At 31.6% G+C, this 10,598-nt stretch overlaps 1 protein-coding gene across 3 annotated transcripts; it reads left to right on the forward strand.

The window, feature by feature from the left end:
- The first annotated feature begins 5,944 nt into the window (after window positions 1-5,944).
- LOC121746551 (truncated transcription factor CAULIFLOWER D-like) lies at window positions 5,945-7,855 on the forward strand. Of its 3 annotated transcripts, none has more exons than XM_042140433.1 (8): window positions 5,947-6,259; window positions 6,337-6,415; window positions 6,482-6,543; window positions 6,631-6,730; window positions 6,875-6,916; window positions 6,996-7,037; window positions 7,173-7,254; window positions 7,513-7,855. In XM_042140433.1, the coding sequence occupies exons 1-8, from the start codon at window positions 6,027-6,029 to the stop codon at window positions 7,557-7,559; spliced, it is 687 nt and encodes a 228-aa protein (XP_041996367.1). In that variant the 5' UTR covers window positions 5,947-6,026; the 3' UTR covers window positions 7,560-7,855. The 3 variants fall into 3 exon arrangements, with proteins under 3 accessions (XP_041996369.1, XP_041996367.1, XP_041996368.1); XM_042140434.1 differs by having other exon boundaries at window positions 5,948-6,259; window positions 7,179-7,254; XM_042140435.1 differs by lacking the exon at window positions 6,996-7,037 and having other exon boundaries at window positions 5,945-6,259; window positions 7,179-7,254.
- Window positions 7,856-10,598: the final 2,743 nt, after the last annotated feature.

Below are 10,598 nucleotides of genomic sequence, written 5' to 3' on the forward strand. Positions count from 1 at the left end.
TCTTCTGTCTCCGGGCATCCTATTTCAGATACCGGGCAATTCCAGACCCATCGAGTTCGGGAACTTCACCACCAACGGCAAGGCTGTGATGATCCACACTCTCATATTTTTCGGAGTTTTTACTATTCTTATTATGGCACTACGTCTTCATATATACATGGGCTAGCCCTATTTCTTTAATCCACATTTTTATTCATTTTTTTTGTAATCAAGTCTTGATTGCAATGTGGCATTGCTTTCTTTGAATTACATATGGTCGAGCATGTATCTTCACTAATCACTATCTACATTCTAATACCACTTGTTGAAATTCAAAATTCTATTTCCGGCAAGATCCACCTGATGCATGTGTTATTATGGGATATAAATGTAATTTCTTGAAAGATTCATCGTCAATTATTAAAAGTAGTAGTACTATATAGAATCATAATCACTGAATTATTTAAGTGCGTTTATTTAAAATAATAAAATCTAAATTACAATGCTGAAATGATGATTCAATAAGTCGACAAAGGTTAATATGATTCAAACAAAGCTGAAATTAATAAAGTCCAATTAAGCTCTTTATTTGTGATAAGATGGGCTTTGAGGAATGGAGTCTATTTTTCAAAATTGAGGCCTGGACTACAAATGATTGCACAAAAAAATTGACGAGCTCACTATGTATGGGCTTGAAAAGTTTCAAGACTATTTCGACAAAAAGTAGAAAAGAAAATAAATTTTGAAATAAAAAGAAAAGAAAAGAAATTAAACAAAGATCAAACACTTTAATTGCTAAACGCATAGTCGAAGGAAACCGCTCAAATTTCGTTTATCTAATTATATTTTCCTTGATAAAATTTTATTTGATCTTTTGGTCATATCGAACTGAAAACTAAAAAAGTGAAAAAATTAGTTTTAGATTGTCGACAATCAAGATAGATTAATAGACGTTGAAGTAAAGAAAATGATATGTCAAATACAAATTGGAAATACCGGATGATTCCATTGAAAGAGCTTCTTTATCTAATAGAAGTATAAAAAAAATACCAGTAGAAAATATTTATTTCAAATATTTCTCTCTCTTTTAACTTCCTCAAATACTTTAATGGCGAGGATGTCCATATTGTGTGGATGTCCTAATTAAGAAACACGTAAATTATCCTAAAAAATGTTAGTTATAATACTGAAGAATAATGATAAACTATAAAATATATTTCTGATATTTGTACACACCCTAACTTAACAAAAAAATATCTAGTAGTTAGGTTTATATCCTTAATTTAATCATAGAAATATTAAGAATATTGTGAAGTTAATATATTTGAACTTTAGAAAAGAAGTGGGATAAGAGCAAAGTTGATTCCAACAACATTAATGGATGTGGATGAGCAAAGCAGACTAATATGCACCACGACCAAGTCTTTTCTCATGTAATCAAGGTGGAGTTGAATTCCCATCTCCAATAAAATCATCGAATTAAGCCCTGATTTTGGTTAATTCAAAGTTGTTTGACATGTTTTACCCTTTATATTCAAAGTTGCTCATCCACTATCAAAATCATATCTTATCATCTCTAATTTGGATCATTCCAAACAAGCTATATTAATCTATTTAATTAATCCCATAATGGTAATAATAGTAATTATCGTTATGCCTTTTGTTTTATAAAAGACTATAAAAATGAGTTGGGAATATATAAAACAAAGACGAATCTAGTACGAGAATGGGGGAACTTTATGCATCAGATTTTGGGTGGATTGATAATGGCTATGTTAAAACTCTAAATTCTTGTCCCACATCGACTTGGTGATGATCATAGTTCCTCTATATAAGTGTGGATAACCCCTTCTTATAACCTCTTTTAAGGGGTGAGTGGCTCATTTCTAATATGGTATCAGAGTGGACCCAAATCGATGATGGAGTTTATTTCTTTATCTCTTCTCTTGTCTATCCACGTGATGGAAGTCCGATGTGTCATTCCGGCCCACACGTGAGGGGCGTGTTAAAACTCAAAAGGGACCTAGTACATACAATCGTGTCGATCTCGTAGCAAAAGTAATGTGATAAATGTAATAAAAGTAACAAGTGAAAAGTAGTAGTAGTAGTAGTAAAAAAATAAATGAGTGAGAGTAAGAGAGGGGGTAGGGGGTGGGGTGAGTGAAGAATCAATACGAGTATTATTTTAACGAATCATTAGAGATCGAACTGAAAAGTCAAGGTCTTATTCACCGACGAATAATTTGACGAATCAAAGTTTTAATTTAAGACGTTTTTTTTGTAGTAGTTGATTTGTAGGAGTGATGAGGTTCGGTTCAGTTAGCCGATGATCCCTCCAAATTTGAAGTTTTTCACGCCTCGTTCTTACTTAAAATTCAATAAAATTAGGCGATCATACACACGAGCCACTTCTAGCAGCCCACGACTCCACACATGCATCTTCAGCCCAAGCCACATCCGACTCCATACATCCGCCAGCCTCACGGGTCACGGCCCAAACGTCAAAATTGGTTATGATAATTCCCTTTATTTAGCTATGAAATCCGACTTTAGTACTAATAAAGTTTTCTACTACGCTGATATCTACGTAAGGTTAAACATATGTAGTAATCAAATAATATCATTATATCAATTAAAATCTTGATGAAATTTGTTATTTAAATTATAGTTGTAGTAATTTTTTAGTTAACTTCTAGATAATTTATCATTGTTTTACATTATGAAGGTCTATTTATAGATGATTATATATAATTGATGAAAATATGGTGATGAAAAGTACAAAAGTCACAACAAATTTCATCAAAATTTTAATAATACTCCATTCGCCCCATAGAAATAGGTCATTTAGGGTTGACACAGATTTTAATGCGTAATTGGTAAAGTAAGAGAGAATGAGAAAAAAAAGTTGAAATTGTGTAGTGGGTCTATAAATGGTAAAGTAAAAGAGAATGAGAAAAAAGATTTCCATAAATGGATATGGACTATTTCTACGAGACGAACGAAAAAGGAAATATGACCTATTTTTATGGGACGAAGGGAGTATGAGATAATTGAGAAATATACAAAAGGTATGATTTAATCTACTGATATTATAAGTTGTGGGATTGACCGGAAGAACTAAAAGTGACTACTACTCCATGATTTACTTAAATGATAATTTTCCTTTTTAGAATAATCGTTATATACATATGATACTAAGGTTCTAACATAATAATCTCGTAATGGAGAAGAATTGTTAACCGGTTTTCCAAGAAGTAACTAAACATAATTCTTGTTCTTGTCAACTCAAATATTTCTCCTAATTTTGACCAAGTTTATTAGAGGGTTTAGGGTTGGTTTCCCCACTCAAAATGCTCCAACCTGTTTGTCAAATAAAGTGTAACCAAATAATTTGACCAAGTTTATTAGTCACGACAAAAAAATGGTAGTAATTGTTTAATGTTTATTGTAGTGAGTCAAATAAAAATTACGATGGCATCCAACACGTCCAATCCTACCTCTCATCAATCAATCAATGAGTAGATCATGAATTGTGAGACGTGTTGAGATCCTATCGGTGGCTCTTATTTCCTTTTTTAGCCACGTTTCGATTTCTCATTGCTGGTGTTGAACTCATTTTATATTTATAAAGTTATTTATAAAGATTGTAGTTTTTCCACAGAAATTTGAACCCTGAATTTAAGGATTTATTTTGAGCTTTATCTTGGTATTACTGTTTTGGGTTGGATGAATATGTTCTCAAATAAAACAACCAAAACCTAAACAAGAATTGGTATAAGTTCAAGGAGTTACTAGAATTGAAGTTAAAATCCAATGAACTTCTTTTAATATCAAAATGGATATCCAAATATTGTGGGCCAAACTTTTAATTGAGTCAACAATATATTTGGTCTAAAAAATTAATACCTCAACGGTATATAAATATAACTGAAATTATTATATAAATCTTATATTTGGGGTATTTTTTTTTATCAACAATGGGCTACCTACACTTCTTAAGCTGTCCAGTTTATCTTGGAAATTAAAATTGAAACTTTTCGGTAAATAACATTTTAAACTTTAAATTACTTAGAATTTCCCGATAAATAGTATGCACAACGAACGTTGAAGAATTTGTGAAATTTGTTTTGGCTTTGAGGTGTTATATTATTATTTCTTTATATTTATACTACGGTACCTTTGACAGCAGTTTTCTATGCCATATGCAGTAATTTTACATAAAACGTAAAATATAAATGCAACAAAAATGGCAGTAGTTTTCTATTCCATATGCAGTTTTCAAATTTATCGTATGAATACTTCGTGACATGATAGTGATTCATCGGATTCTAAATATATTGTTAGCGCAAACATATCTTGATTACTTTAAAGTGAACATGAAAAGTGTGTGATTGCTCACAATGCTTGATGAAATTACCTATGTTGGTCTTTGGTCCCAGAAATAGAGGAATTGTGAGTATATACATACTGCATATTCATGGAAAGTTTAATGAATTTTATCTATATTTTGTGTATAAGGAAAAATTGCATGTCGCCCATCTACTTCTTTGCTATAATAAAGTAAAAATTTGAAAAGATTTTTGTGCACTAAGGTGTCGTTCAGTTGTCATGACTCATTATAATATGATTATACATTTAGGATGAAGTTGTGAGATTATTTTAGCTGAATGGGGTGGCTATGACTAATTATAATAAGACTATCCATTTATAATTAAGTTGTGAGATTAAATCCTATGAATCAAACACGATACGTATCCAACCATGAAATATAATCTTGTCAACCGAAATCTATAGATTTTGGGTTTTTGAGGTTAGGTAAAAGATTACTCCCAAGGTCTTGGATTCATCATTATTGCACCGAAGTCTTGACACCATATATACTCAATTGTATTAAGGGCACCAAAGTCGTAACTCCATATATACTCAACTGCAATAAGTGTGCTTATAATCATGCCAATCAAGACTTTCTATTTGATAGTGGTGACAAACTTTTCTAAAGGTAATAATCTGCATAAACATATTATTTTAGTTCAGATTTCCTTTTTCTAGTACATAAGAGCATGCACAATATCACCCAATGCAACAAGCCAACAACCAAACACCTTTAGAATGTATTGAAGTCACGTATGAGAGTAAAAATCATACTCCTGCTCCATTAAGTTGATGGTTATGTATATAGATGGGAGAGAATTAAATATTTTATTATACGATTGGATTAGGTTAGGTTGTATTAAATGAGAGTTACATATGAAGATAGACTTAAAGAGTTGGTACTCTTTCATGTCTTGATTAATTGTTTCTGTATTTATTTGTATTGTATTAAAGCTATCTATTTTGTCCCCTAAGTGGTGATCACCATCACTAGTGCGATGGACCTTTAAGGCCAAAAGTCCAGCTTTAAATATCATCATCGTCTTATTTGAAATATGAATATTCAGACGTGTATAAATAAATAAACAAACGTACTTTACTAGGAGAACTTATGCTTTGCTATGATCAATGAAAACTATATGCAACACTTTCAAACACTCAACAAAAAAACTCGTGAAGGACAATTTTTAATACAATTAAGGTCACTAGTGTTTTTAAATATACCACCAACGCTTCAAAGCGTCCCAAAAAATAAAAGATTAAGTTGTCCTTAATTTAAGAACACTTTCTTTTGCGTCCTAAACTGTTGTTATTGTTTAAAATTTTCTTAAGCAAATAATTGTGTCTTGGTTTTTGTATCCGTATGTGTTTTTTTAGTGAAAATACGATCAATACAAAAGAAATGTTGTGAGGTTTTGAAGGTGAACTTGGGATATTTTTTAACAACAAAATATTATGATTTGTGTTTAAGTTTTTGATTGATTTAGTGAACAATAGTATACGAAATGAATGGACTGTTGTGAAGGACACAATGTCCCACCCAAAAGCATAACCCTAGTTTTTTTTTAATATGGTGAGACTCTGCGTCACCCTACGTTGTTTGATTCCAAATCAAAGCAAGTGCTCTCTGTCTCTCAGTGGCTATAAAACATGCATGGGACTAGATTGAGAACATCATGTGTAGAAGAAGGTTGGTTTGTCTACACATTCTGACAAAGAGAGAAAAAATGGGGAGAGGGAAAGTAGAGTTGAAGAGGATTGAGAATCCGACAAATAGGCAGGTCACATTCTCAAAGAGGAGAAATGGTCTGTTGAAGAAAGCTTTCGAACTCTCTGTGCTTTGCGATGCTGAGGTTGCTCTCATCATCTTCTCTCCTTCTGGAAAGGCTTACCAGTTTTCCAGTCATGAGTAGGTTTTCTTTTCTTCTTCATTCTCTATTTTTCAATTTAATTAACTTAATGACACGTGTCGTTTTGTGGATGCAGGATAAAAAGGACGATTACAAGGTACAAGATTGAATTAGGAATAGCTAAAACTGACGAACAAGGCATCACATCCATGGAGGTAATTTTTTATTTAATGCTTTAAATTACACATTTTTTGTCCCTATTTTGGTTTTGTACTGTGCAGGTGTGGAGAAATGAAATTGAGGAATTGAGTAGAACAATTGAGGCTCTAGAAGCAAGAGAGAAGTATGCATTCATACCATTATCATTTTGATTTAGCAAAACAAATTGATAACCACAATTTCAATAATCAACCTCTATCTTACTTTATAGACATTTTGCTGGAGAAAATCTCTCTGGATTAGGCATGAAAGAATTGAAGCAATTAGAGCGCCAATTAAGAGTTGGGGTCGAACGAATTCGCTCTAAGAAGGTATAATAATTAATGTTGAAATCAATTAGTATTTGGTTATTATTCAAAATTTTCATTTACCACTTTGATACTCCGTATATATTAGTATCTCATTAGTCAATGATGAACTTTTTATTAATAGTAGTATAATACATTATTCAACAGAGAAGAATCATAATGGAACACATAAACTATCTGAAGAAAAAGGTATGATTCTAAAACCTGTTGTATTACATTCACTAAATTAATGAGAAATAAAAATCATAAACGTATATCTTATGTCCAGCATAAAGATCTTCAAGAAGAAAACAGTAATCTCCAAAAGAAGGTGATTATTTTTTAATTAAAACAGCCACTACTTTAAAGATTTTGCTTCAGTTATTGTTGTAACATACTATTATTTTATCACCATTATTAATTATTATTAGTACTAACTAAAAGATTTTGTTTAATTATGTTCGAGGTTAAGCTTCACGAGCTTCAAGAAGCCAGCACAAGCTCAATCATTTTGGCATCAGATCCCACCAGAGCAATCCAATTTGGAGGTACGAATATTATATAGACGATATTTATACTCCATTTTCTTAACTTTTTCTCATATATTTGTACATAGAATAATATTATATTTGGGTAAGCGTGACAACACTGAAAATATAGTTTGCTTTTCAGAGATAGGGAACAGAATCTTATGAAAATAAATATTCAGTGATTACTTAGAATGTGACTTTGACGAGTCAGCACATATAAATATATAGTAGTACTCCTGTGTGACTAAATTCAATTTCTTTTGTTGACATATATAGGACTGAATAATACCAATGTTGTCACCAAGAATATCTCAACTGTTTAAGCTTTGTTCTACTTATTTTGGGAAGAAATGCTGATGCAATGAAGCGATGTGCCGGTTATCTTGTAAATCTACTATTTATATCATTTATCCAGCTTTATTAAACCATTTATTTTCCTATTTTAGAAGAACCAGTCTATTCAGCAGCTTTTGTAAATAATTCTATGGGAATTAAGTCGAAATGTGTTATTTTAGTCTGGACTCAGAAGTGTAGAATTCAGGAGTGTTATCATCAATTTGTGGATCTTGACTCGAACTTGTATATCCAACGATATATTATGATTTTGCTATTAATTGTATATCATATTTTACAATTTTTTTATTATGATTTTATATTAACAAAATTCATTTTTATTTTTTAACAACATAGTAACTCTTATTTTTGCTAATTTTAGCTGTCATAACAACAAAATGGAATTAATAAATAAATAAATAGTTACCAAGTGCAAGGTTGTTATGATTAATTTTTTTATTTTATTTTATTATTTATAAAAAAGGGCTCTATCAGCAGTTTTGGTGACTAGTCATTTTTTATTTAATAAATTAAAGGTTCAAACCAAAATAGTAAGAGTCCAACAACACCACAATTAAAAGAACAAAATTTAGCCAAGTCCAACGAAAAAATGCAAGACCAAAGAGCATACAAGGGTGTCCACAATAAGAAGACCTTGCTCAAGCCCAAGCCACAAAAACTTGTCTAGGGCAATCAAAAAAACTTGTCCACCCTAATAGTGGACAAGCCCAAACTACAAATCTAATTATTTTTCTAATTTTTGGTACATTTTAATTTAATTAGAATAAAAATTATCAGACTATAATAATTAGAAAAAAAACGCATAATTTAATTTTAAAAAATTAAAACCAAATCTTCGTTGTATTATAGAAAGAGGAAAATTATACAACGAAAATTATCGACATCACACAAACAACAACGCGAACGCATATCACGATGTGGCCCCTCCCCTACGTGCCCAGAGCTCTTCAACCAAATCAGCCTGCAGTGTCGTATGTGTTGTTTCCCTCCACATATCGGTGAACCGTTGGACCAAGTATTGATTAGTATGTGGTACATCCATCGGAAGTGTAGAATTTATGGTCTCTCAAATGGGATGGATCCTGTTTTCTCCTGAAAATTCTTCATTAGTTGTTTAACTAATATTTATTTATAAATCCAGATCCCAGGCTCACATAGGAATAGGCTGGATCCTATTTTCTCTTCGTCACATATGAATATCGACTTAAAAACAGAATTATGAACTGTATTCACATAGTATGTCCTAAATATGCAGACATTAAAACATAAAGAACGAGACAAATTAGGTATAGTTAGAATTTAGCATAATAGATTTTTTTTATGTTACCCTGTTTTGAAGTGCAGTATCTGCCTATATATGTTTCGTTGAGATCGTTGCAATTTGACAGATATAAGATGGAGGTGGGCTCATTTTTATATGGGCCTCGCAACTAATTCTGTTTGGGCTTAAAGTTAAAAATAGTAATGAAGTGCGCAATCGGAAAATACACATCAAACTCAATCTATTGAATAAATATAAATAGGATCAGCCCAACATCTTTACGCGCTAAAAAGCCTCTCGGGGAATCGCGACCACTTTAACAATACTAAAACCCGGCCTTGGTTAATAATTATAATTTGGTAGTAACACGGTTTGTGTTAAAATGACAATCCCTCTTAAAGTGACATCATACCACCATTCCTAGCCAATCATTTGTACACGTGGACGAATAATCAGCTGCCATGTGGTAATCATAGAAAACGCTCAAGGGTAAATTTTCTCGGTCTGCAATATCCAATTCGCTAGACTGCAATTTTTGCCTGTCTGCAATATCCAATATGCTAGACTGCAATCTATATACTATTGCAGTGTAGCGTTTATAATATTGCAGACTATGTGGTGTCACAATGTCACTTTAAGAGGTGTTGTTATTTTAACGCACCCCATACTTTATATATTTATATGTTTTTATTAAAATAAAATAGAACTTAAATTTCAAGAAAAACTATACTGAGTAAGATACGAAATGTCTTCTTGGATTGCGTAGCATGAATTTTCCAGCTTTGTCACAGTCTAGGAGATAGTCCTAAACTTTCTTAGATGAAAGGGATTAATCCACATATACCTGGAGATTTATTTCCTTTTATGGCTGAAATTAAATACAATAAGAAACAGGATGTGCGACATAATTTAAAATTTAAAATAACAAAATCAAGAGAAAGTGTATAGGAATGGAATCTCACATTCACATTCCTTTTTCTTTTTCCGTTTTTGTTCTAATCTCGTGCAACAAAATTATATTTCCTGAGTGGAGTTATAAAAATAAAACAAAACCAATTAGAAAGTCGATTGCAGATTTGAATATGGCCATACTCACCCATCAAATTCAATACTTTGAGGGAAGAAACCAAAACAATTAGTGTAGTTATTTGATATTGGTCGAAGCACCATATCTTTGTTCCAATAATTGCCTTATCTTAACGAATATACTTTCCATCTTAATAATTTTATTTTACTTTATATGCTGGACACCATCATTACAAGATTATATACATGACCAATCACCACATTCGCCCTTCCCAACCACCACATCACATAACACGCACTTTACAAATAAATCAATATTCAATATATACTATAACCAATCGATTCAGTTATGAAACTTTTTATTGAGCGATCGCTTAAAAATTAAATATGTTCTTCTTTTAAAATAATAATAATAATAAATACTACTCCATATGATCAACCTCAAATAAAATATTATAATTAAAATTAATAGCAGCCGGCACGACCTGCCGTGGTGCTCGTGCAATTGACCCTTTCTCTAACCTTTTGTGTATCTCAAAAGTTAGGTATATTTTCGGACCTAAGTCTATAAGTTCAAAATATTAAATTGAAATGAAAGCGTGTGCAGACGCTCTTTTATTCGATTCCATTTATTAGGATATACTTTTATGTAGCAAATGGGGCAACAGAGTAATGCAAATATGTTTGTAATATATTGGGGAATCTTTGTTTTCTTCTTGTC

Source organism: Salvia splendens, chromosome 9 (genome assembly GCF_004379255.2).
Source record: "Salvia splendens isolate huo1 chromosome 9, SspV2, whole genome shotgun sequence".
Lineage (NCBI taxonomy): Eukaryota > Viridiplantae > Streptophyta > Magnoliopsida > Lamiales > Lamiaceae > Salvia > Salvia splendens.

What these genes read in the sequence shown, in the direction of transcription:
- LOC121746551 (XM_042140433.1), top strand. Translation starts at nt 6,027, where the DNA reads ATGTGTAGAAGAAGGTTGGTTTGTCTACACATTCTGACAAAGAGAGAA. An exon ending in AACGAATTCGCTCTAAGAAG is followed by an intron (nt 6,731 to 6,874) that starts GTATAATAATTA and finishes ATTATTCAACAG; the next exon opens with AGAAGAATCATAATGGAACA. An exon ending in TAAACTATCTGAAGAAAAAG is followed by an intron (nt 6,917 to 6,995) that starts GTATGATTCTAA and finishes TCTTATGTCCAG; the next exon opens with CATAAAGATCTTCAAGAAGA.